Source organism: Hemitrygon akajei, chromosome 3, assembly GCF_048418815.1.
Source record: "Hemitrygon akajei chromosome 3, sHemAka1.3, whole genome shotgun sequence".
Lineage (NCBI taxonomy): Eukaryota > Metazoa > Chordata > Chondrichthyes > Myliobatiformes > Dasyatidae > Hemitrygon > Hemitrygon akajei.
The window spans coordinates 40,999,981-41,027,096 of NC_133126.1; the positions used below are offsets into that span (position 1 = coordinate 40,999,981).

General features: G+C 37.2%; 2 protein-coding genes across 2 annotated transcripts in view; one reads left to right on the plus strand and one right to left on the minus strand.

The window, feature by feature from the left end:
* The window catches only part of LOC140724891 (kelch domain-containing protein 2-like), a 45,743-nt gene extending 38,954 nt beyond the window's left edge, over positions 1-6,789 (plus strand). The window contains exon 14 of the mRNA XM_073039641.1: positions 5,322-6,789. Within this exon, the coding sequence (XP_072895742.1) occupies positions 5,322-5,445 (124 nt within the window). The 3' untranslated portion in view covers positions 5,446-6,789. The remainder of the gene's footprint in view (positions 1-5,321) is intronic.
* Positions 6,790-7,252: 463 nt separating this feature from the next.
* The window catches only part of LOC140724890 (ribosome quality control complex subunit NEMF), a 72,721-nt gene continuing 52,857 nt past the window's right edge, over positions 7,253-27,116 (minus strand). The window contains exons 23-33 of the mRNA XM_073039639.1: positions 24,070-24,331; positions 22,319-22,367; positions 19,272-19,321; positions 11,925-12,060; positions 11,152-11,229; positions 10,865-11,065; positions 10,709-10,741; positions 9,057-9,163; positions 8,160-8,203; positions 7,997-8,076; positions 7,253-7,497 (exon numbers count right to left, since the gene is read on the minus strand). Coding sequence (XP_072895740.1) covers positions 7,420-7,497; positions 7,997-8,076; positions 8,160-8,203; positions 9,057-9,163; positions 10,709-10,741; positions 10,865-11,065; positions 11,152-11,229; positions 11,925-12,060; positions 19,272-19,321; positions 22,319-22,367; positions 24,070-24,331 — 1,118 coding nt within the window. The 3' untranslated portion in view covers positions 7,253-7,419. The remainder of the gene's footprint in view (positions 7,498-7,996; positions 8,077-8,159; positions 8,204-9,056; positions 9,164-10,708; positions 10,742-10,864; positions 11,066-11,151; positions 11,230-11,924; positions 12,061-19,271; positions 19,322-22,318; positions 22,368-24,069; positions 24,332-27,116) is intronic.

The following is a 27,116-nucleotide window of genomic DNA, read 5'->3' on the forward strand; positions in this document are numbered from 1 at the left end:
AAATCAGATGAAAGTGAGGGGATATTCAGATTCTGTAAAAATTGATCAACAGAGATATTGTCATTCAGAGATTCAGAGGAATAAAGCCGAGAATAAAAATTTTTAAATGCATCATTAATTTCTAAATGATCCGATGTAAAGTCTCCGTTCTCCTTCCGGATCTTTGTAATATGTTGTTTGGCTTTGGAATGCCTCAGCTGATTGGCTAGAATTTACCAGACTTATCCCCATGAATGTAAAAGCGACTCTTGCTTTCGAGAAGTTGGCGTTCGACAGGTTGAGTGGACTGAAGGTTAAATTTAGTTTGGAGTTCAACGCGCTTCTTGTATAATTCAGGGTTCTTAGTTTGGGCATATATTTGATCCAAATCTTTAATCTGGTTAATGAGGTCTGATCGATCTGCACGGGATCTTCTGTTGAGATTTGCTGTGTAGGAGATTATTTGACCCCTCAGATATGCTTTCATGGCATCCCAGACAATCTGGGATGGCACTTCAGGTGATGTATTAGTGTTAAAATAAAAGGTTATCTGATCCTTAATAAATTTTACAAAATCATCATCTGATAATAAAGTTGAATCAAACCGCCAGTGTTTATTCCTCGGAGGGAGACCAGGAAAGTTCAGAGAGAGGGTAATTGGGGCATGGTCAGAAATCAGTATACTCTGATAGTCACAAGAGTGGGCAAATGGGATAAGTTGGTTATCGAGTAAGAAATAGTCAATTCTAGTGAAGGTATGGTGAACATGTGAGAAAAAAGAATAATCTCTCTCCGTAGGATGGAGGAAACGCCATATATCAGAGATACCAAAATTAGAGAGAAACGATTGGATAGCTAAGGCAGATTTAGTAGGTGATCTGGTAACAGAGGACGATCGATCCAGATTAGAATCTAACCAACAGTTGAAGTCACCACCCAGTATAAGAGAGTATGAGTTTAAGTCTGGTAGTGAGGAAAAAAACCGTTCAAGAAAGTTAACATCATCAAAGTTGGGGGCATACAGGTTTGCTAGTGCAACTTTAGTGTTATATAGTTTACCAGAAACAATAATAAAACGGCCATTTGTATCAGATATTTTATTATGGAGTTCAAAAAGAATATTTGAGTTAATAAGAATGGAGACTCCCCTAGCTTTAGCGGCAAAGGATGAATGAAAATGCTGACCCGCCCACTTTGACAGAAGCCGTGAGTTATCAAAACAACGAATATGAGTTTCTTGAAGGAAAGCAATGTCAGCTTTGAGTTGTTTGATATGAGAGAATACCTTCCTCCTTTTAACAGGGTGATTCAATCCCTTTACATTCCAGCACATGAATTTAAGTGCACTAGCCATTATCAATTACTAATGCATAAAAGGCAGCAGGCATATAAAAAGTCAAGCAGTACAATAGCAGTCTGGGAGCAGAGATGTAAACATAGATTCGTAAAATCAAAACATATACATGTCCTGAGCAATAAAGAGAAACAATAAATACAGTGAGTGATGTTGGAACTGGAAAATCCACCCCACCCAGACAACCCAAAACTAGACGGCTACCAAAACAAGTAGCTAGCTCTACCAAAAAAATTAACCCAAATACAACTTCCAGATCTGTGTCATTAACAACAGTTCCGTATAAATACTATAGCAAATAGTAACTAGTTTATGCACTAGAAAACATAACTACAGATTAGAACACCTTCTGCAGAAATATAAAACTTAATACAGAGAAAATCGGAAGAAAACCAAAACTAACCTACCCGCGAAAAATTATAGAAGAATAAAGTAAGAGAAAGGGAAAAAAAAGGTAGGGGAAAATTATAAATTCAAGACGAGTATTTATCAACCATTTACAGAGAGGAGAGAAAAAAATTCAGAGATTAGAAAAAAGGGGTGAAGAAAAGAAAAGAAAAAATAAATATAAAAAAAAGGAAAAATAACTCAGCAATTAAACTGTGAACCAACAAACAGGGAGGCCTTCACTAAAGACTTCGAACCTCCAAAACAAGTTAGAGTCAATTGTAGAACTCTGTAGATAAAGTTATACAAGAATAAAAATAGATTACACACACACCAAATCCCGGGAGAGATTGTCAACAGCCCTTAGAGTTTCAATGAATAATGTCTGAGTGATTCAAGTAAAGTCTGAGTCCAGAAAAAGTAATTTTACTACGAGGAGTACTTATCCACCATTTTAGGAGGTCCGATCAGATTCCGAAGATGACTGGATAGCCAGAACACTTGCCACAAATGCTTCAGCTTCCTTCACTGATTTGAACCACTTGTATTTTCCAGTATTAAGCTTGATTCGTAGGTCGGCAGGAGTACGAAGAGAGGGTTTGAAACCACGTTCAAAAAGCACTTTCATTGAACCTTTAAACTCAGCGCGCATCCTTAAGGTCTGGGGTGCAAAATCTTCCACAAAGCGAATGGTTGTATCCTGGAAAGTAAAAGACCCCCTGCGACGTGCCTCTACAATCAGACTGTGTTTTACCTGGTATTGATGGAAGCACAAGATTACTGGTCGCGGACGGGAGCCCAGAATTCCGGGGGGAACGTAGACTCTGTGTGCCCGTTCGAACTCAGGCGGGTTCGGAAGCAAATCTTTCCCGAATATCTTACAGAGAAACTTGGCGAAAAACTTCACGGTTGGTCCATGTTCGGTCGCCTCTGGCAATCCAAGAATTCTAAGATTGCAGCGTCTGCTGCGATTTTTGAGATCCACCATTTTGGAAAGGAGTTTGTTACATTTTTCCTCTAAGCTGGAACAGAGAGTCTCCAAGTATCGAACACGACTTTCTAAATCTTCAGAAGTCGAATCGATGCGAGATAGGTGTTCGGCATGCTTGTCCACTTTATCGTTGATCCGATCCAGTTTGTCTTCCAACTGTTTGAAAGCGGTTTTAAATTCCTTTAAAATTTCTTCTCGGAGCTTTCCGAGCGCAGCCAGGGTCTCGTCTGAAAGAGCCGGAACTTCCTTTCTCCCGGATTTAGAACTCTTGCTAGACATTGTAAGTTAGATATGTTCACAGGCAAGTAAGAGATACCGAAAAAATTCCTAAGGTTTAAAAAATGGAGACACTTAGTGCAAAGATAGCGACAGTAACGGAACAAAAGTTCGGAGCAGCTAAAGAATCGCCATCTTACTGGAAGTCCAATATATTCCCTCTTGAAAAGTTCGCCAGCAGTGGAAAATGATCAAATATGCTATGTAACACCCTCTCTTAGAACATTACAGCAGAGTTTAGCCCTTTGGCTCATGATGTTATGCTGACCTTTTAATCAACTTGTTTAATCTAACCCTTCCCTCCTACATCCATTATTCTATGATCCATGTTCTATTTTAAATGCCCCAATGTATTTGACTCTGCCACCTCTACTGGCAGGATGATCCATGCACTCAGCACTCTGTGTGCATGCATGTATATTGTGTGTGTGTATATAGTCCCTCATATTAGTCATTTCCACCCTGGGAAAAAATCTCTGACTACTGACTTGTCTATCATTCTCCTAAACTCCAAGAAAACATGCTTTTTTCAGTTGCTAATGAAAGGACAACACTGTCATTTCAGGAAATGGCCTAATGAATCTTTTGGACTACCTCCAATGTTCATATATTCTTTACAAAATGATCAAAGCTGTACACCGGTGCAGACTCACCAACATTCTATAAACTGATAACATTGCTTCTTGATATTTGGTCTCTAAACCCTTTGCATTAAAGACCTGTATGCCTTTTGTAATTATTTGTGGTAGATAAGTGCTAACTTTTTGTTTAAGACTCGAGGATCTAGATCCCTTTGTGCTTTACTCATTTTCAGTCTTTATCCATTTAAATAATTACCTTTTTGTTTCCTCCTTCCAGAGTGCAAAGATCCCTTCACATTTTCGTATACAAAATTCCATTTGCCAAATTTGTGCCCATTCACATAACCCACCTGTACCGTTGTAGGGTGCAATATCGCAAATATCACCCTCATAGTATACCCTTATTCCATTTTTTGTCTTCTGCAGCCTTGGATACTTCACACTCTCTTCTCTCCTCCAAGTCATTATTATCGACAAGGATAGGTCGGGGGGCGGGGTGAAGGATTGATGCGTGCGCCACTTCTTGTTGGGTTTCTCCAATCTGAAAAAGGCATACCTATTCTGACTGTCTTCTATGCAGTAACTAGTTTTCAATCTATGTTAACATACTTGCAAATTTCTGTAAATGAAAATGTACTGCATTTCCAGATGTCTTTTTGTTACATCTTTGAAGTACTTCAGCAAATCTGTTAAGCATAATTTTATATCTTTCATAAAACCACGTTGACTTGGTTTCATTGCATTAAGCTTTTCTAAATGATTTGCTATGTTACTTGATTATGGTGATAAACTAACTGGCTTATTGTTTCCCACATTTCACCACCCTTCCTCTTAAACAAGAGGATCAAATTTGCAACTTTCCTGCAGTTACCAGTGAGATTTGGAAAAAATTCAACCAATGCAATGACTCTACGATCTCTCCAGTCACCACCTCTTTAAAAACCTTTGTATGCAGGTCATTCCATCATCCAGATCACTGATGCCTGCCTTTAATCTGATTAGGTCTTTAGATTTTCCAACTCCTTGTCATTTGCAATAGGGATTATTACAGCTCCTTCCTATTTGAAACTAGTGCATCGGTTAACTTTGAGATGATAGTAGTGTCCTCTGTAGTGAAGACTGATGAAAAGTTTGATTTAAGTTGTCTGCTATTTACTTATTTATTATTATTAATTCCCCAGTCTTGTTGTCCTGGAGTCCCACACTTAGCTACCCTCTTTCTACGAATATATACTTTGGAAATCTATATCCTTAAAAGTTGAACCTTTCAATGGAAAAAGGCTTCTGCTAAAGAAACCGTGCTGATTTTTTAAAAAAAAGTTATTTTAATTACACATGTTAAAAATATATCAGGAAAATAATTTGTTAAATATATTAATGAGACTAGCAGCTGCTGAAGACAGTGAATACCCAAATGTCTGTTCACTGTATGCTCACATTATGGATTCACTTGAACCTCTCCCATCTGGTGTGCATTTGCAATCTGCCTGAGAGCTTCAGGGAATACTGGAGTGGTGCTTTTACCTATTGTCTTGGCTTGAGGCAAGGTGGATCAACTGCAACCCTGGTATTTGTTCAATGATGATGTGAAACTGTATCCAGCATTATTTATTCTTACAAATTATGTTTAAAAAAAAAAAAAAACACCTTGTGGTTTTGTTAGTATTTGTGGTTCATTCTTGGAGAAGTGATTGTATACATTTTGAATTAATAAATGAAGATTTTATTTTGTTTCATTTTTTTTCCCCTTTAGACTTTGCCTAGAGGCAGTGATCCACTATAAAGAAATGCTTGCCAATATATGGGACTGTCTTCCAAAGCATCTTCTTCTTAATATCAATCAACGAACTGGAAGCAGTAACACATCTGGATCATGAGTTCTGCCAATATACTTACCACCTTAATCATTATAGTGTGATTTAGTTATTCTTTGTTCTAGCAGTGCAAAAGTTGACTTGCTGAGGGTCAAAGAATCATGATTTTTTTTATTGGTACCTGTTTTTGCAGGTAGTTAAATGTTTTAATATGCTTGTGCATAAAAGAAATCTTAAATTTATTGATTTTTGTTTTGAATAAATGTCAAGCAAAAGGAAAATGGTTTACTTTGTGATATCAGAGCAAACATTTATGCATACAAAAACCTTCAACTATAAGGTATGATTATATATTTGGTCTTTTCCCCCCAAAGAGGAATTCTATCTCATTGCCATTCAGCTTTTATTTTAAAATGGATTTTTCTTAATTAGAAAAAAATCTTGGACATTTTACATAACACTTCAGGATCTGTGATTCAACCAAAACTAGAAAGGTGCTTTGCTGGTGAGGCCAACAGTTACTGCCCATTCCCTTGAGAAGTGAGCCACTATCAAAGTTATAGACTTCAAACAGTAAAAATGCTTTCACAAGTGATGGTAAATTTAAGACATTTAGCTTTTTAACCTTGTGATATTTCTATTTCCATAATAGCTGTGTGATACAGTGGATAACTTTCTCATGGTACTCTCCCAACAGCCTTGCCAATCAAACAGGTTGATTTGTCTTGGATGATGCATGTATTGTGCTGCTCTCACCAACAACTTCCTAATACTGTTTAATAAATGCTGCTTATTTTTTGCTTTCTACATAGTAAAAAGTGTCTCTCTATTGAATACCAAGCCTGCAGGATTAAAGTGGTACCGGTAGTTTAATTTAAACTTTAGATTTGCACCCCAATTCTATTTCAAGTCAGTTGACCAATGATGACATTTATTTGAACTTTCATGTTGAACCATACTTTGCCATTGTAATGCTGACAAAACTATGAATGCATGCTCTGTTACATGGGGATTCAAAGGTACTTTCAGCTATTGAGTGTATCTCAAAAGGACAATGTTTTTACTCTTCCATTGTCTAATTAAATTTCACGTACTTACAAAAGAGTCTTCCTGTATACTAAAGTTGGAGAAGGCTGCAAATACAACAGCCAACATGCTGAGTGTTTCCAGTAATGTTATTTCAGATTTCTGTAGTTTTTGTTCTTTTTGGGTCACTGCATAATGTTGTGAATTATATGATAGAAATTATAACTACTATTTAGCAAATTCGTGAACTTTTACAAAATGCAAATAGTACATAAGGACTATACTTCACTTAAATTGTGAAATATTCAAGTAATTTAAGTATTTTCTATTCAACTTGTTCCTTATCAGTATGATTAAACCTTTTGGTATTTAAAAATAAAATTTGTTTTATTTTCTTGTTTTACTATCTGAGAAATGTTTGTGATTGGGTGATTAATCACAATTAGATCAGTATGCCAGGGTTCACCTTGAATACTGAGATAGCAAATCACAATAATGGTGGAACCCCACACCTCAGGTTCTCCTTCAAGGTCAGCAGTGAAAGAAAAATTCTGGTCCATGTTTGGTGAGTTTATATAATTTTCTGTAGCCTGTAGTAATGGCATCACTATTACAATGCACGTGTTTGTATTATCTGCTTCAGTAATTAAGTCAACTTCAGGCAACATAAGTGGCTTTTTAATTAACCACACCCAATGACAAGCACTTAATGTAATTTTTTAAATTAAAATCCCTCCCCACGTTCAAAAATTGCTTTTAGCTTGTACTTCATTCATAAACAAAAGGCTCTGATAACAACACAACAAAAAGTGGCTGATATTTCACAGACAGGCTCCTGGATAAGTGCTTGTTCAATAATAGCTTTTATTTTGAAATTTACAGTATCAAATTAAGTTCCATTCAGTTATAATTTAATAAATTTCTTGTAAAGTAACTTTTTTATAACCAGATATGTAATACTTCCCTGGACCGTCCTCGGAGCACATCTTAATTCAAGGAAATTCTAGGTGTTTATTTCCGCTTGTTTGCTAATAAATTAGGTGCTGAGACTTTCACCTTTCCGGGAATGTTCCTTGACAAGTCAGTTTCCTAAGTGTGTATACAAAAGAAAGTACTTAGCTGATAGCATATTCATTCATAGAACCAAAAAAATTAACTTTTCCAATACTTTTGAACTCTGTGGTACCAGAGGATTATTAAACTTGTGCATGATTTTGAAGTGAATTGCTACTTGTACCCTGTTGAAACTGGAGTAGAACCATGTACACTTGAACATTAGGAGTAAAAATAGTTAAATACCAACTTTGATCCTTAAACAAAATATATACATCTGCAATTTTATAATAAAATTAGAACTTATTGAGCTTTAATTCTGCTACATTAAGTTGGCAGCATGTATGCATTCATCAAATTCAGTTTATTTTGATGTCTATTTAAAATACCTTGTTTCAGAACATATAGATTCTTGATTAATTTTATAGCTGCCACATAATTTATAATCAGTGATTTGATAGTTAATTAAAAACACTCACCTGCAGTAAACAAATATTTAATAAATTTGTTGTGCATAAAAACAAAAATAAATTACCTTCACGCTTCGTAATAGATCTTTTTCCCGTTGCAAGGCTTCTTTAGAATGCAGGAAATTGTGCAAGGCAGTTTTGGCCGCTAAAGAACAAAATCAAAAACTATTTTATGTTGGCTATTTGAAGTTAACTTCTAGAGAAAACAATATCAATAGCTTTACAAACCTTTCCCTTTCTTCTGTGTGCCTGGAGTGAGTTTTACCTTGAACCTAAAGTGGAAAAGTACAGAAAAAATACTTTTTTGTATAGACTTCAAATAAACACCTTGTACTTGAATATTTGAACCAGCCCCAAAATCTGAAAGCATCAAAACAGTACAAAGACTGCAGATGAAAAAGTGTAATTGAGAATAACAAATGCAACCATTAGATTGACTAAAATACAAGTCAGAGATGCAGTTTTCTGACACCATGTTCTGTTGTGTTTTTTAAGCCTTTTTCATTTCATTTCTAGTTGGTACTCAAGAGTTAGATCTTGCTTTCTCCTTTTCAGCCATGAGCTGTTACCAGATTTCTGACAAGGCCACCACCAAATCTGTTATAGATACAGTAACAGCTTAATTCTCTCCTTCCTTGCTTCCTCCATGCAAGTGTGAATTACCACCACTAGGATACCCTGAACTTTTTTCCATTTAGGCTTTTCCTACTAAATGTTCCCCTTCAATGATTGTGCCTAAGCCAATTTCATAATCAGCAATTTCCTCATTTAGTCAAACATACAGAACCATCAACCACCCAGTTACACTAATCCTACATGAATTCCATTTTCTTTTTAATTATATTCATCACCCATAAATCAGAGGTAATTTACAATGGCCAATTTACCAACCAACCCTTGTGTCATTTGGACCTGAAGCACCTGTGCAGAAACTCATACAGTCACAGAATGTGTAATTTCCATACAGCAGGAGATGCCAAGATTGAAGTTGGGTCTTCTGGTTCAAAGATGAGAATGAACCAATTAGTGAACAACAAATTATTTAATTACTGACTTTATATTTCTTACTTTCACAATTTGGATATCTATAACAATTTAAGAAAGCTCTTAAGATATAAAACTCACTTGAAGTTGGTCATGGCAGTGTAGGGAGCACAGAATGGAATGGAAAACAGCAACACATCATCAGGGTGAGGTTGGCCAGTTAATGAACTCAGCAAATTCTCACTCTCCTAAGCGATAAACATTTATGAAACAATTATTTCAATTTTTACAGGTAACTTTACAAATCTGATGTGCAATTTGTTCTGACCATTGCATTGTTCACACAGCTATTTTACACGTGATTCTGGAAGTATAATATTGACAGCAAAATCATACTATTTCTGATTGCTTTTGGAGGAATGTGAACATAAGGACGTCAAAGAAATAAATAATGGGATAATAATGATAAATAATGTCCTTATGTTCACATTCCTCCACTAGTTCCATGAATAACTTGATCTTTACCTCAAGAACTCCACATTCTTCCAAATCAGATCTCCTGCTCCCTAATACTCCCTTCACCCCAATTTTGGCTAGTGTGTCACATATTTCATATCTCCGGTAAGGACTGAACATCTTTGTAATACTTCCAATTATCTCTTGATTTTCTTTGTTACTTCATAACATCCTTCACATTTCTCCCACATTTTAGAGTTTGCAGTAACTTTTACTCATTTTTCAGCCAAACAACCGTTTTCTGTATTTAATTTAATGGGCTTAATTTCATCAGAGAGCCTATTTAAAACTGAAGCATAATGCCCAATTTATTTTTGTGTTTAAAATAATTATGCAGTTAGTGACAAACAGCTCGGCATGGATATGATAGGCTTGTTTCTGTGCAACTCTATGATAACAGCAGGTCAGAAGCCAGGTACCCTATGGTGAGTAACCTGCTACTGCCTTCTCTGAGCTTGTTCCGGTCTATACTGGCATAAGGGAAGAGAATAATGGAATACACCATGTGCCTGGATGAATGCAACTCCAACAGTACAACCAGAAAGCATTCGTATAAAGTAATCCATGTACTTGTTCAAATATGTTAAAACATTCTCTACTACCAGAGCTCTAAGGCTGCATTCCATGCAATCTGCAAATACATTGCACTGCTTGATAAGGCTTCCTCTTGCATGATGGCGACAAACATGGGCTGCCTCCAATACCCATGATCTTTATCTTAAGGTTAAAGACATTAGTTGTCAGGGAATACTGCCCTAGCACTGGCCCAACTCAAACAACACTTCCATTTCATTGGGCCTAAATACTAGAACCACTTTTACGCAATGTTCATTCTCTCTCATTCAAATCAATATTGAATTCCCTTAATGATTAAAAAATCATCTTGGCCTTAAGTATAAATAAGGATTCTGCCCTCACAGTGCTCTGTGCAGGGAGTTCCATGGATTTGGAACCCTCATAATATTCTTCCTCATCTCAGCATTAAATGTGGGCACGCACTTCTGAATTCTGGGAAAATGTCTTCTAGTTCTGGACTTATCCACGAGAGGAAACATCTTTTCAGTATTAATATTACATGGGTCCATAAGACTCTTGCTAGAATTTTATTAACGGTATATAAGGTCTGTGGTTACATAAAAGCAGGTCACAGGATCAGCATGACTTAATTGACAGATGAAACACTCACTAACAGCATTGTTTTGGTACCAGTTAACTTTCTTTCAACCACCTCCCCCCCACTAACTTTTAAGAACTTAATTAGTTAATGAATGTCCTACCTCAGATGCCTGCAAGTCTTGCTCAGGTTCCTCCTGGTTCCAAATGATAATAAAATAATACAAATATTAATAGAATACACTTATTACCAAATGAATGTACAAGCTACCAAATAAAATCACTTGGAACCAAAACTTAATGAGACTACTGTGCTTTACCTCTTGTTGATCTTCTACTGGAGTCCCCTCCAGAGTAACTTCTGCCATATGATGTGTCACAGCCTGTAGATCGTGTGCTTTGCTTTGGATATTACTTGCTTCTTTCAAAGTTTGCTTTTTCTCCTGTTGTTTTTTAAGTGGTTCTTTTGTTTTCCCTTTTTTCCCTTTCCTAACCTTTTCATCTTTACTTGGTCCTGCTGACTGAATTCAGGTAATATAAATTAAAATTTGAGCATTAAATTTAAAAACAGAATCTGCTTTTTCCATTGATGCAAATTTATCCTTACCCCAAGTAATTTCATCATTAATTCACGATCCTCCTCATCTTGATCTTTATATTTTTCTTTAATTTTCTTCAGTTTAGCCTTAATTTTGCAAAACAAAGTAATAACTTTTAAGACAGCAGGAATGCATGATAATAGCCAATTACATCTTCAATGGACTAATATTAGCAAAATTTACACCGATCAAAATGATTTACATTATCTCTGTATACACCTTTAATTATGTTTTTCAGGTATTGTGCTTAATGCTGGTACTGAAGCAAGTCACATTTAGCACAATTAAGTTTAAAGTAATGCTCCCTTTGCTCTTCCCTACTGTGCTTCAGCACAGCCAAGGTGTGGCTTTTCAAAATGAAATTTAAGGCTAGAACGCTAAAAAAACCCCAGAAATTAATAAAAACATTAAAAATTCATACAATAGAAACATAGTAAGATGACAGAACATTTTTTCATCCCTTTAAACTGGAGGAGGCTTTTACATGTGTACCAAAAGGCTGCCAACCATAATTCAATATTTGAAAAAAAAGGGTAAGAACCAAAGAAACTTCCACCAGTGCTTTCCCCTGAACTGAAATCTCTGAGAAACTCATTAGCTGTGACATTTCCAATGGACATTTCCAGCAGTGACATTTCATTTTAATATCTGTATTTCATGTAACATGAAGACTAGAGGATCCATGTCACTATGAATATTTGTGCAAAAATTCTTATAGAGTATTACAAATCACTAAACAGGAATTATTTAAAGCAAGGCCTCTAAACTTTTTACTCTTTACCTTTTGTCCCCTCTTCAATGGCTGTTGGGAAGATGATTTTTTAGTATCTTGGTCCTCCATAGATGTTTTGCTGGATTCAGGTTGAATTGTTTGTTCTAAGCTTTCATTTTCACTCTTCTTCTTCTTTTTCAGTTCTCTGGAACACATTTTAAAAAAAAGTCTTTCTGCACCAGGTAGCATAAATTTGTAAGCAGCATGTAGATTAAATCGCATCCCTTCTCTGATAACTGAAGGAGCTGTGCTCTCTGGGGAAATACTGATCTACTCCCTTTCTTCCTGGCACCTTCCCATGTACCCGAAGGAGATGCATCACCTTTTCTTTCACCTTTGCCCTTCCCTTTGAAATGGGATTCCAAATATTCTTTCACCTGTATTTCTTACAATTTAGTCATTCAGTGCTCACAATGTTATCGCTACAAGGGAGAAAACAAATGGAGAAAGGGTAACCACTTTGCAGAGCATGTCATATTCTGTCAGCAAGCATGACCCTAAGCTCTCAGTTGCCACTTACTTCCCATATTACTATGCTATTCAGATGAAGCCCAATGGAATTTGAACAATGGCACTACAGAAGTGTAGAGGTTAGCATGATGATAGTGAGCCAGAGTTCAATTCCGGCGTCCCCTAAACAAGTTTGTACATTCCTTCCTGTACGCATGGGTTTTCTCCCACAATCCAAAGACATACCGGTTTACCCTCTACTTGCAAGCCCCAATCCCCACTCCCCCCATTTCTGTAAGCCTCTACCAAATTTATAGATATGTTTTATCACCAATTTTAAACACAGCAGATTCTGCAGATGCTGGAAATCCAGAGTAACACATACAAATCATGTTACTCTGAATTTCCAGCAGCTGCAGAAACTAAAAAGTAGGACCACAAAGGTAATAACCTCTGGATTGCTACCAGTGCCACGTGCTAGTCAGAGTAGAAAAAGGAGGATATTTCAGATGAATATGTGGCTTGAAAAATGGTGCAAGGGGGAGGGATTCAAATTTCTGGGGCATTGGAACCAGTTCTGGGGAAGGTGGGACTGGTATAAACAGGACGGTCTGCACCTGGGCTGGACTGGAACCAATGTCCTAGGGGGAGCGTTGCTACTGCTGTTCAGGAGGCTTTAAACTAGTGTGGCAGGGGGATGGGAACAAGTGCAGAGAGACAGAGGGGTGTAAAATGAGGGTAGAAGCAAAAAGTTGTAAGGTGAAAAGTAAAAGTGGCAGGCAGGCAAATCCAGGGCAAAAAGAGCCACTCTTCAAAATAACTATAAGGGCTAAGAGTGTTGTAAAAACAAGCCTAAAGGCTTTGTGTGTCAATGCGAGGAGCATTCGTAACAAGGTGGATGAATTGAATGTGCAGATAGTTATTAATGAATATGATATAGCTGGGATCACAGAGACATGGCTCCAGGGTGACCAAGGATAGGAGCTCAACATCCAGGGATATTCAATATTCAGGAGGGATAGACAGGAAAGAAAAGGAGGTGGGGTAGCATTGCTGGTTAGAGAGGAGATTAACGCAATAGAAAGGGAGGACATTAGCTTGGAGGATGTGGAATCGATATGGGTAGAGCTGCATAACACTAAGGGGCAGAAAACGCTGGTGGGAGTTATGTACAGGCCACCTAACAGTAGTAGTGAGGTTGGGGATGGCATTAAACAGGAAATTAGAAATGCGTGCAATAAAGGAACAGTAGCTATAATGGGTGACTTCAATCTACATATAGATTGGGTGAACCAAATTGGTAAGGGTGCTGAGGAAGAGGATTTCTTGGAATGTATGCGGGATGGTTTTCTGAACCAACATGTCGAGGAACCAACTAGAGAGCAGGCCATTCTAGATTGGGTATTGAGAAATGAGGAACGGTTAGTGAGCAAGTTAGCAATCTTGTCGTGCGAGGCCCCTTGGGTAAGAGTGACCATAATATGGTGGAACTCTTCATTAAGATGGAGAGTGACATAGTTAATTCAGAAAGAAAGGTTCTGAACTTAAAGAAGGGTAACTTTGAAGGTATGAGATGTCAATTAGCTAAGATAGACTGGCAAATGATACTTAAAGGGTTGACGGTGGATATGCAATGGCAAGCATTTAAAGATCACATGGATGAACTACAACAATTGTTCATCCCAGTTTGGCAAAAGAATAAACCAGGGAAGGTAGTGCACCTGTGGCTGACAAGGGAAATTAGGGATAGTATCAAGTCCAAAGAAGAAACATATAAATTAGCAAAAAAAAGCAGCAAAAAAGAGGACTGGGAGAAATTCAGAGACCAGCAGAGGAGGACAAAGGGCTTAATTAGGAAAGGGAAAAAAGGTTATGAGAGAAAGCTGGCAGGGAACATAAAAACTGACTGTAAAAGCTTTTACAGATACATGAAAAGAAAAAGATTGGTCAAGACAAATGTAGGTCCTTTACAGTCAGAAACAGGTGAATTGCTCATAGGGAACAAAGACATGGCAGACCAATTGAATAACTACTTTGGTTCTGTCTTCACTAAGGAGGACATAAATAATCTTCCGGAAATAGTAAGGGACCGAGGGTCTAGTGAGATGGAGGAACTGAGGGAAATACATGTTAGTAGGGAAGTGGTGTTAGGTAAATTGAAAGGATTAAAGGCAGATAAATCCCCAGGGCCAGATGGTCTGCATCTCAGAGTATTTAAGGAAGTAGCCCAAGAAATAGTGGATGCATTAGTGATAATTTTTCAAAACTCCTTAGATTCTGGATTAGTTCCTGAGGATTGGAGGGTGGCTAATGTAACCCCACTTTTTAAAAAAGTAGGGAGAGAGAAACCAGGGAATTATAGACCGGTTAGTCTGACATCGGTGGTGGGGAAAACGCTAGAGTTGGTTATCAAAGATGTGATAACAGCACATTTGGAAAGAGGTGAAATCATCGGACAAAGTCAGCATGGATTTGTGAAAGGAAAATCATGTCTGACGAATCTTATAGAATTTTTTGAAGATGTAACTAGTAGAGTGGATAGGGGAGAACCAGTGGATGAGGTATATTTAGATTTTCAAAAGGCTTTTGACAAGGTCCCACACAGGAGATTAGTTTGCAAACTTAAAGCACACAGTATTGGGGGTATGGTATTGATGTGGATAGAGAATTGGTTGGCAGACAGGAAGCAAAGAGTGGGAGTAAACAGGACCTTTTCAGAATGGCAGGCAGTGACTAGTGGGGTACCGCAAGGCTCAGTGCTGGGACACCAGTTGTTTACAATATATATGTTAATGATTTAGAAGAGGGAATTAAATGCAGCATCTCCAAGTTTGCGGATGACACGAAGCTGGGTGGCGGTGTTAGCTGTGAGGAAGATGCTAAGAGGATGCAGGGTGACTTGGATAGGTTAGGTGAGTGGGCAAATTCATGGCAGATGCAATTTAATGTGGATAAATGTGAGGTTATCCACTTCGGTTGCAAGAACAGGGAAACAGATTATTATCTGAACGGTGGCCGATTAGGAAAAGGGGAGATGCAACGAGACCTGGGTGTCATTGTACACCAGTCATTGAAGGTGGACATGCAGGTACAACAGGCGGTGAAAAAGGCAAATGGTATGTTGGCATTCATAGCAAAAGGATTTGAGTACAGGAGCAGGGAGGTTCTACTGCAGTTGTACAAGGCCTTGGTGAGACAGCACCTAGAATATTGTGTGCAGTTTTGGTCCCCTAATCTGAGGAAAGACATTCTTGCCATAGAGGGAGTACAGAGAAGGTTCACCAGATTGATTCCTGGGATGGCAGGACTTTCATGTGAAGAAAGACTAGATTGACTAGGCTTAAACTCATTGGAATTTAGAAGATTGAGGGGGGATCTTATTGAAACGTATAAAATTCTAAAGGGGTTGGACAGTTTAGATGCAGGAAGATTGTTTCCGATGTTGGGGAAGCAGAACGAGGGGTCACAGTTTAAGGATAAAGGGGAAGCCTTTTAGGACCGAGACGAGGAAAAACTTCTTCACACAGAGAGTGGTGAATCTGTGGAATTCTCTGCCACAGGAAACAGTTGAGGCCGGTTCATTGGCTATATTTAAGAGGAAGTTAGATATGGCCCTTGTAGCTAAAGGGATCAAGGGGTATGGAGAGAAAGCAGGTACAGGGTTCTGAGTTGAATGATAAGCCATGATCATACTGAATGGTGGTGCAGGCTCGAAGGGCCGAATGGCCTACTCCTGCACCTATTTTCTTTTTTTTTTTTTTTAAACTTTTTTTATTGTTTTCAAATAGTTACAAAATAAAAGTGTATGAGAAAAAAAAATGTTACCCAGCCCCCCCTCCCCTTAACCCCTCCCCCCTAACATCCCTAAAAAAAAAGAAAGAGAAAAAAAAAAGGAATGCCTGGATATTGGAAGATCCCCACACGCTCCACGGAGTTCGTAATAACTTTGGTGTATGCATTTATTTCTTTCCCCAAGTAACCAATTATTTCATCTTCGGAGCACCTATATATTTAATCCTGTCTTTTGTAAATAAGGGCGCCAAATTTTCAAAAATGTTTCATATTTATCTCTTAAATTGTAAGTGATTTTTTCAAGTGGAATACAGCCATAAATTTCGTTCTTCCAACGATCTATACTTAGATATGTATCCGATTTCCAAGTCACTGCAATAGCTTTTTTGGCTACTGCCAATGCAATTTTTATAAATTCTTTCTGATATTTATTCAATCTGGCTATCGGTTTTATCCCTTCAATATTACCTAGTAAAAGTAATGTTGGGTTGTGTGGAAGTTGTATTCCAATGATTTGTTCCAGTAAAACTCTTAAATTTGTCCAAAAAGGTTGAATTTTGGAGCAGGACCAAGTAGAATGTAAAAAAGTACCAATTTCTTGGTTACATCGAAAACACTGATCAGATAGATTTGGGTTTAATTTGTTTATTTTTTGTGGTGTAATATATAGTTGATGTAAAAAATTGTATTGCACTAATCTTAATCGAACGTTTATTGTATTTGTCATACTCTCAAGACATAGTCTTGACCAGTTTTTTTCTTCAATTTTGATATTCAAATCACTTTCCCATTTTTGTCTTGACTTATGGACTCCTTGTTTAATTGCCTGTTTTTGAATCAAATTATACATACAAGAGATAAATTTTTTAATCTTTCCTTTTTGAATTAAAGTTTCTATTTCATTGGGTTTCGGTAGTAACATTGTTTGACCTAGCTTTTCTCTTAAGTAAGCCCTTAGTTGAAAGTAACAAAAAAGAGTGTTGTTTGATACTTTATATTTATTCTTTAATTGATCAAATGACATTAATATACCTCCTTCAAAACAATCTCCTATATATCTAATCCCTTTTTGAAACCAATTATATAAAAGTTGATTATCCATTGTAAAAGGAATAAGTCTATTTTGGATTAAAGATCTCTTTGCTAATAAGGATTTCTTTGTCTCATCGTCAACATTTATCTTATTCCATAAATCAATCAAATGTTTTAATATAGGAGATTCTTTCTTTTCCCGTATCCATTTAGATTCCCATTTATATATAAAGTCTTCTGGTATGTTTTCTCCTATTTTATCTAGTTCTATTCTGATCCACGCCGGTTTGTCTTTCTCAAAAAAGGATGCAATAAATCTAAGTTGATTTGCTTTATAATAATTCTTAAAATTTGGAAGTTGTAACCCTCCTAGCTCAAATTTCCATGTCAATTTTTCCAACGATATTCTTGACATCTTACCTTTCCAAAGAAACTCTGCACCTATTTTCTATGTTTCTATGAATCTGTATCTGGTGCTCCCAATGCAGCATCAATGAAACCTGGTGTCGACTGGGGATTGCTTTATCGATCATCTTCACTGTATCCGTATCAAGCAGGATTTCCTCTTTTAATTCCAATCCCTACTCCCACTCTGATATGTCAGTTCATGGCCTCCTCTAGTGCCACAATGAGGCCGCTCTCAGTTGGAGGAACATCATATCATATGCCATCTGAGTAGCCTCCAACCTGAACATCGATTTCTTTAACTTACAGTAAATTTTCCCCCTACCCCTTCCCCCTTCTTCCATTCCCCACTCTGGCTACCTGCTGGTGGCTCTGCTTTCCTTTCTTCCATGGTCCACTGTCCTCTCCTCTCAGAATCCTTCTTCTTCAGCCCTTTACCGTTTTCATCTACCACCTCCCAGCTTCTTACTTCATTCCCCTCCCCCCATCCAATTAGCTTCGCCTATCACCTTCTAACTTGTACTCCTTCCCCGACCCCCATCTTTTTATTCTGGCTTCTTCTCCCTTCAGTCCTGAAGAAGGGCCTCAGCCCAAAATGTTAACTGTTTAATCCTTGTCATGGATGCTACCTGACCCACTAAGTTCTGCCAACATTTTGTATGTGTTACCATCACGAATCATTTAATCTTCTCCGTCCTCCATTCCATCAGAAGCCTTCACTTTTGTTCTCTCCACCTCCACCCTTTCCTCTGCACCGATACTGCTTAACTGCTAGTAATTTCCAGCATTTTCCATTTCAGATACTGTATTACCAATTAAACCTACTCTTTCCTGATCATTAAATATCTTACCTATATTAAATCTTTATATTGGATTTCTAAGTATTGATTTTGTTCATAAAATTAGGATGCCAAAAAGCATCAATCTTGAGCACAAAAAATGTAATTATCCAGATCTTGGTTTAATCCTATGGACTATGGAAGAAAACTTTATGGCAAGTACACTAAGACTAATCAGTGAAACACAGATTATTCAATCATACTGATGTTTATTGTTTAAGAACTAGAAAACCTTAAAGTTTACGACAAATTTTGAGTTATTTTTAATATTCTTTTAATAAGATCAAACCTGAAAGGGTACAAAGGTGATGTATGAAAATGGTCAGAGTTTGAGCTGCTAGTTAGATCACACAGACCGAGTTAACATCATACAGCATGGAAATGGATCCTCTGGCCACTCACTCCACACAGACAGCAAGCATTTTATAAATATCGACTAAGACCTTGTTTTATTCTCTCCTTATTTCAATCAGCTCCCACTCGATCATACAATTCACCTACACATTACAGGCAATTAACCAACCAACCTGTGCAATCCTAAGATCCTGGGAAAATATGAATGCCTGCAAAAAACCCATGCAGTCACTGGAAGAATGTGTATGCTCCACATAGAATATTTTATTAAAAAGTTGTGTGAAAAAAGATATAACTTTGTATATATAATTATTAAACTGGATGGATTTAAAATAATTAGTATGAAGACTGAAAGGAATTTGCTAGGAATTATTTTCAGCCAAAGGATCGGTGGGTCTGTAATGTAAATTTCTTTAATTCTGATTTATTTACTAACCAATGGTTAATTTTTATTTAAATTCCAAAATTCTTAATTCATACTCACTTCCTTTCTTTTGCTGATAGGTGTTTCCGACTTTGTGACCTTCCATCAATCTGCAGAAATACAACAAACTTTTACAATAACATCTCTGAATTAAAGTCCAACAACTAACTTCTAAATCTAAAAATATAAGTGAAATGAAGTGTAGGAGAAACTTACGATTATAAAATAGTGTTAAAATATATAATCAGGCTTAAAAAGCAATCAATAAAAATGTTTAAAGATTTACTACATTTCAAGTGGAAACTGAAAGAGTTATTTCCCTGCTTTTTAAAATAAAAAGTCTATTTCTTTCTTTGTTGTTTTCTCTTGTCTATTAAAATATCATATTCACTCAAGATATTCAATGATATTATTTAACCATCTGCCCTTGACATTGACACCCACTTTGGACCAGCCACACAAATATTATGGCTACAAAAGTAAGTAGGTCGGAGGCTGCAAGTCACCCATTTCCTGATATCCTAAGGTATTTTTGCTAGCAACAAAGCACAAATCAGAAGCATGGTGGAATACTTTCCATTTGCCTGTGACAGCCAAGAAAATCAACATAATTCAAAAAGTATACATTGCAAATATCCATCCAGAATTCTTTAACAGCACCTCTGACTCTCTCAAAGAAGTCAATGGTACAACACCACCTACAGGTTCCTCAAAACACACCATCAAAACGTGGAACTATTTCATCCGACCTGCAGCAATGCCTGCCCAACAATGCTCAAGCTGGCTAGCTATTCAGTATGATGCCTCAATGCTATCTTCTCAAAGGCAGCAGGGAGGTATAGTAAATGTTGGCTTTACCAATGAAACTCAGTTCCTGAAAATGAGTACAGGAAAAAATGCACATACATTTAGCAAAATTTAGAGATTCCAAAACTTCTCTTAATGCAGATAACCATCCCATAGTACTTAACACATCATCAAAAGAAATTTGACAATGCAGATAACCAATAAGATACATTTTGAGGGGGGAGAGAGAGAGAAGATGAGAACCTATGATTTTCTCAGTGTCCCCTTCCCCTATCATCCTAGTCAATTCAATCCAGTGCAAAGCAGGAATAATCAACAAGCCATAACTGGGAGAGGACTTAGACCTAGGAAAAGTAGTAGGGCTGGTTGAGTTTATAGTGATAGAGTGGAGCAAAGCGATGAAATGTAGTTAAAAACAGAGTGAGCTCCTCCAATCTAATTCAATAAAATCAAGGTTGATTCTGTGCCTCACCAATTTTCAAACCAATTCCCAAATCGCTGGTTTCAGCTGCCAAAAAATCTTAATCTATCTTCAATATTTGAGCATACATTTTGGGGTAGAGTTCATAAACTTTACAACTCTCTGACTGAAGTAATTTCTAATCTTAGTCTGGTAACTAACCAGAGATTTTCTCTAGTGATTCTCCAAACCATGTCAACACTCACTCAACATTAGCTCTGTCAATTTCTTTCTAAATTATACGTTTCACTGAGGTGATCTTTCAACCCTTCAAACTCCAATAATTGTAGGCCAACCTTACTGAGAGTCACCTCAAAGAACAACTCTCTCATATTAGGTAACACATTTAAGAATTTGACACAGCACCACCTCCAATGTAAACATTGCCTTCCCTTTGGTATGAAGAACATGGGTCCTGGGTGCAACAGGAGATTCAATCTACACCCTGTCACTATTCTATATTAAAATATATGACTCTTAAAACAATTCAGTTAGGAAATAGATCATGTCATACATGTTAACAGATCTAGTCCACTAGAAAGTCTTCAGGTTAGCATAAGAAATGGAAACATCTCCCTATGGACTTGGATGCATTTTCTTCCCTCAAATATCAATGATCATTTTACTGGATCCAAAGATTGGAAAAGCATTGGTTTAAACATTTTACATATTCAAAAGAAAGCTTGGAGTATTGTTTAAGAACTTAGTTTTGCCAGTTGCACATAAATATCTGGTCATCTGTTAAATTTTATTTCTGCATTCGTCCAAATGCATGAAAACATTTCAGGTTTTCCTTTAACTTTTGGGCTTATCTACAATTTTGGAGACTCCATTTCTTTGGCATTTCTATTAAAACAGTGACTTGAATTTTGTGATCAGAATATAAGAATATGGTGCTTGCAGCTGACTTCAAAAAATAACCAACAATAAAGATTTGGCATCCTGTAAGTATGAATTTGTTTAATTCTGCTGAAACTTTGAATCAGTTGCCAGTCTTGGTGGCAAGAAAGAGTGTTGGCATCAAACAGCAAAACTGGAGGAAAAGACTGAATAAATTTCACTGAGAGCAAAGCATTTGTGTAAACGAAGCATAACAATTCATACTTTAATGACCTAATAGAAAATGAAGACGAGAATATCTACATGGGATTATCAGTATATCAAAATATCATGAAATTTAAAACTGGTTAACAAATTTTGATTTTAAAAAAGATTGCGTCTAAGTGTGAACATGAAAAAAATGAGATTCCATGTATAATTTATAGACTATTTGTTCATCAGTAATTGTTAAATATTTGTTACTCCAAATTTATAAAGCTTAACGCTCCCAATTTATTCTAGTATGAGATTCATTCTTTAGGGGAATGAGGCAACTGAGAGCAACCTCTGCTTTAACATGTAGCTGAATATACACAGGAAATTAATGTTTTGCCCAGTAATAAAAGCCATTGTTGAGAAGTCGAATTCTAAGTCGCTCTCTCTTAGGTGGACTAGTTGCCTATGCCTTGGAATTTAGCCACCTCCTCAAAAGAACAGCAGAAATATTTTCACACTACATAAATCAGTATTTCTGAATCCCATATGAATGAAGCTTCCAATTAAATACTAATTAGCATAATATGTAAACACTTTGTAATCAGATTGAAAAACAAATCAAACTCACTTACAACAGGTCCTTTTGGAGATTTGCTGGGGGGGGGGGGGGGGGGGGGGAAATTCTTGTCCCAGAGATGAAAAAATAACATTAAAACTCACTGAAATATTTAAACACAAGAAAAATGAACTTGAAAAGAAAATATTCCTAACTTTACTGCATCCTGCAGATATATTTTATCCTTACCTCTGGAATCTGTTCTTCTTTAGAAGACGTACTATGTATCTGAAAAGATCTGTTGAAAAATAAGATTTAGGACTGAGATTTAATATTAAGATAACTTCATCAGTATGACTTTGTAATAGGCCATTTTTCCCATTTGATCACTTTCAAGGAACTGGATTTTACTGGCAAGGCCAGTATTTAACAACTAAGTACACTCAAAAAGTTGGTAGCAAGCTGCCTCCTTGAACTGCTGTGCTCCTTCTCATGAAGATACTTCCAGAGCACCATTTGGTATGGTATTCCAGAATGTGGATCCACTGACAAGGAAGGTTAAGTAATATATGTCCATGTGTGGATGGTGTGACTTGAACAGGAACATGCAGTTGACTGAATGCCCATGTACCCCTGCCTTTATCCTGGTCTGTCATATGCATTATTGCAGTGTATTTTCAAGACTGTACACATCGGCAATTTGACAAGTTATCATGTGGCAGTCAGGTGCATGGGATCCAAGGTGAGCTGGCTCAATGGATTCAAAGTCAGATTGGCATTAGAAGGCACTGGACAGACAGACTTTCTGACTGAAGGTCTGTGACAGCGGAGTACTACAGAAATCAATGCTCAGACTCTTGTTGTTTACAAAGTATAATAAGGATATGAAGGTGAATGTAGGAGGAATGATTATTAAGTTTGCAGATGTGATTGAGCTGGAGAACGTGCAGAGTAGATTCACCAGGATGTTGCCTGGATTGGCGGACTGAGTTAAGAGGAGAAAATGGATAGCTGGGATGGTTTCCCAAGGAGTGGAAGTGGCTGAGGTTGGGACATATTATTATAAGAGACACAGATGGTCAGAATCTTTTTCCCTGTGGTTAGAATATCAAATGCAAACAGACAGGTTTAAGGTGAGAGGAAGCAGTTCTAAGGGAATATAGGAAGGGACAATTAAGGGGAAATTTTTTTATCAGCCACAGAGAATAGTTGATATCTTGAACTTACTGCCAGAGAAGCTGTTAAGCAATTTTATATTCTATGTACGACTATCAATTAAAAGTTGAGTTTTGCTCATCATGCCTAAACATGCTCTTTTAAAGTTTATATGATGTCTTTGGTACAAAACAAGATCTAAATACTTCTCAGGAGATGAAAGGTTGGGAGTGGTATAAAGAGGAAGAAGTTCAATCACTATTCGGAACCAAGATGGAAAGGAAGTGATCAAAAGGATTGTTGGAAAAATACATTTTTGACAAGTAAACAAATAGAACATTAAAAAAATTTCAGGTCCAATGCAGAAAATCCTTAATTTCAAAACGTAACAACTGAAGGTTCTACCATTAATATCACGACCTGACTATGTATCCCAGCCCAGGATTGCTCAAAGTGGAAGAGCGTTCAGGATGGCATTGGGAACCTCAAATCCATGCCTCAGAAACACACAGAAGTCCTGAGTGAACGGCGAAAGAAACAGATTACCTCGCAAACTACCCACCCACCTTTCCGTCACGCACTTCCTGCATCATCTGCAGTTTCACAATGAGCTCTTCAGTTATCTCAGAGTCCATAAAACTGAAGTGAAAGCAAATCATATTCAATCCCACAGGATTGTCCAAGGAGAAGGAGGAGGATTTGACTCATAATACCTTTCAATGTTCATCAAGTATGACTGAAGGGAGCACTCACAGTTCACTATGTTGAATGAAAAGCAGATTTATATAAAATGTCTAAGAAAAATTTAACTATTATTCTGACTGAAAATAATTTAAATAAGGTACCTCTTTGACTGAAGATGTGACAGATCAATAGCTGTATCAGGATAATTAACTTCTGCATTTTCTTCTTCACTTTGATTTTCCTCAATATTTTGAGTTTCAACAGAACCTTGCAAATCAGTTTCCTCTAGTTGAGTGTCTGATTCACCTTCAGCATTGTCCTCGTGACCCTCTGCATCTCCTTGCATCTCTTCACATTGGTTTTCAGCTTCAGTACCAGTCTTGTTATCTTCATCACTACTGCTTTCACCATTGTCTGACTCAGCTTAATATAGTAAAAACAAACATAAATTTAGTTGTTTAATAACTGAAAACCCACATAGAGAAACTAAAACAAGAAAATATATTTTCTCTATCTATAACAGATAATCTGCAAAAAAAAAAAGGAAACATTATTTACCAAAGGTTAGTTGCATAATATTCTGAAGTTCTTCAGTGTCCTGGTAAAGCAGTAATACAGTACCTATAAAAAGTATTCACCACCCACCCCCCTGGAAGTTTTCATGTTTCATTGTTTTACAACACTGAATCACAGTGGATTTAATTTGGCTTTTTTTCCAATAGAAAAAGACTCGTGTCAAAGTGAAAACAAATCTCTACAAAGTAATCTAAATTATTCACAAATATAAACACAAAATAATTGATTGCATAAGTATTCACCCCCTTCAAGTCAGTATTTAGTAAATGCACAATTACAGCTTCGAGTCAGTTTGGGTAGGTCTCTATCAGCTCTGCACATCTAGACACAACAATCTTTCCCCATTCTTCTTTATAAAATTGCTCAAGCTCTGTCAGATTTCATGGGGATTGTGAAGGAACAGCTATTTTCCAAGTACAGCTACAAATTCTCAATTGGATTGAGGTCAGGGCTCTGACTTAGCCACTCCAGGACATTAACTTTGTTTTTAAACCATTCCTGTGTATCTTTTGCTTTATGCTTGGGGTCATTGTCTTGCTGGAAAACAAATCTTCTCCCAAGTGGCAGTTCTCTTGCAGACTGCATCAGGTTTTCCTCCAGGATTTCCCTGTATTTTGCTGCATTCATTTTACCCTCTACCTTCACAAGCCTTCCAGGGCCTGCTGCAGTGAAGCATCCCCACAGCATGATGCAGCCACCACCATGCTTCACAGTAGGGATGTTTTTGAAGATGTGCGGTGTTTGGCTTACGCCAAACATAATGTTTAGTCTGATGGTCAAAAAGCTCAATTTTGGCTTCATCTGACCATAGAGCCTTCTTCCAGCCAACTTCAATGTCTCCCACATGCCTTCTGGCAAACTCTCGCACAGATTTTCACATGAGTTTTTGCAACAGTGGCTTTCTCTTTGCCACTCTCCCATAAAGCTGCGACTGGTGAAGCACCCGGGTAACAGTTGTTGTATGCACAGTTTCCCCCATCTCAGTCACTGAAGCTTGTACCTCCTCCAGAGTTGTCATAGGTCTCTTGGTGGCCTCCCTCACTAGTCCCCTTCTTGCATTGTCACTCAGTTTTTGAGGACGGCCAGCCTCCAGGCAGATTTACAGCTGCGCCATATTCTTTCCATTTCTTGATGATTGACTTAACTGTACTCCAAGGGATATTCAGTGACTTGGAAATATTTTTATCCATCTCCTGACTCGTGCTTTTCAATGAACTTTTTGCGGAGTTGTTTGGAGTGTTCTTTTGTCTTCATGGTGTAGTTTTGGCCAGGATACTGACTCACCAGCTGTTGGACCTTGCAGATGCAAGTGCATTTTTACTACAACCAATTGAAACACCTTGATTACACACAGGACTCCAAAAAACAGATTTCCATTTAACTAATTATGTGACTTCTGAAATCAATTGGCTGCACCAGTGATGATTTGGTGTGTCATATTAAAGGAAGGGGAGTGAATATTTATGCACTCAATTATTTTGTGTTTTATATTTGTATTAACTTAGGTCATTTTGTAAGGATCTGTTTTCACTTTGACATGAAAGAGTCTTCTTCTGCTGATCAGTGTCAAAAAAGCCAAATTAAATCACTGTGATTCATTGTTGTAAAACAATAAAGCATGAAATCTTCCAAGTACTTTTTATAGACACTTTTTTTTCCTGCTTTGGGACTGTTAACAGGGAACCTTGAAATATTCTCAAAAAGTTTTAAGTATTCCTACTTCCCTTTAATTAAAACATGGGAACTAGCAAATGAAGGTGATTCTGATTCTGATTATTCTCTGTAGGTTTCTTTCAGCCTGTATAGCAAACCATGATAAAACACTTACTCCAAGTATCTGGAAAGACTGGATGGATGACAACAATAGAATCTTTATGGTAGCCATGGTGTAAAACAAATGTACAGGTCACCAAATTGTTAAATAGAGACAAAAGAGACTGAAAGTGTTGGAATCTGGAACAACAACAATCTGCTGTAGGACTCAGAGCAACAATCAGCATCTGTGGGGGGGGGGGGGGGGGGGGGGATGGCTATGTCTTGGATCAGTCCTGCAAAAATTCATGACTGATGCAGGGATTTGATTTGAAATATCAACAATTCCTTTTCTCCTCACAAGTACTGCTTCACCTGCTAAGTTCCTCCACGGCATTGTTATTGATCAAGTGTTAAAATTTATGTGGCTCAACCAATACTGGTTTGTCCTGCAGTACAAGCTGGTCGAGGTAAGACAGGTCCAAGGCTGTTTCATTTTGAGTAAGTTCTTCATAGAAAATGCTTTGATCTTACAGCAGGGTTAACAAATAGATATCATAGCTATGTGTTGATCAGTCTTATACTCTTAACTTTCATAACAAATCCCCAGAGTTGAGGCTTCAATCTCCACTAGTGCTCTTTTTATTATATTGGGAAATTACATTATATTCCAATTTTTAATGAAAATTTCCAGCATTGATTCTTTCAACAATCTACACCTGGTGTACTTAACTATAGAAAGTTCTTAACTTTCAAAGATTACCTTTCTAACAGAGATTTAAAAGTGTACCGGACAATGGGGTGACCCATTGGGGCACCCTTTGAGAGAAGGGTCGTGCAGTCTGATGTGAACAGAATGAACATTACATTTTCCTGACCA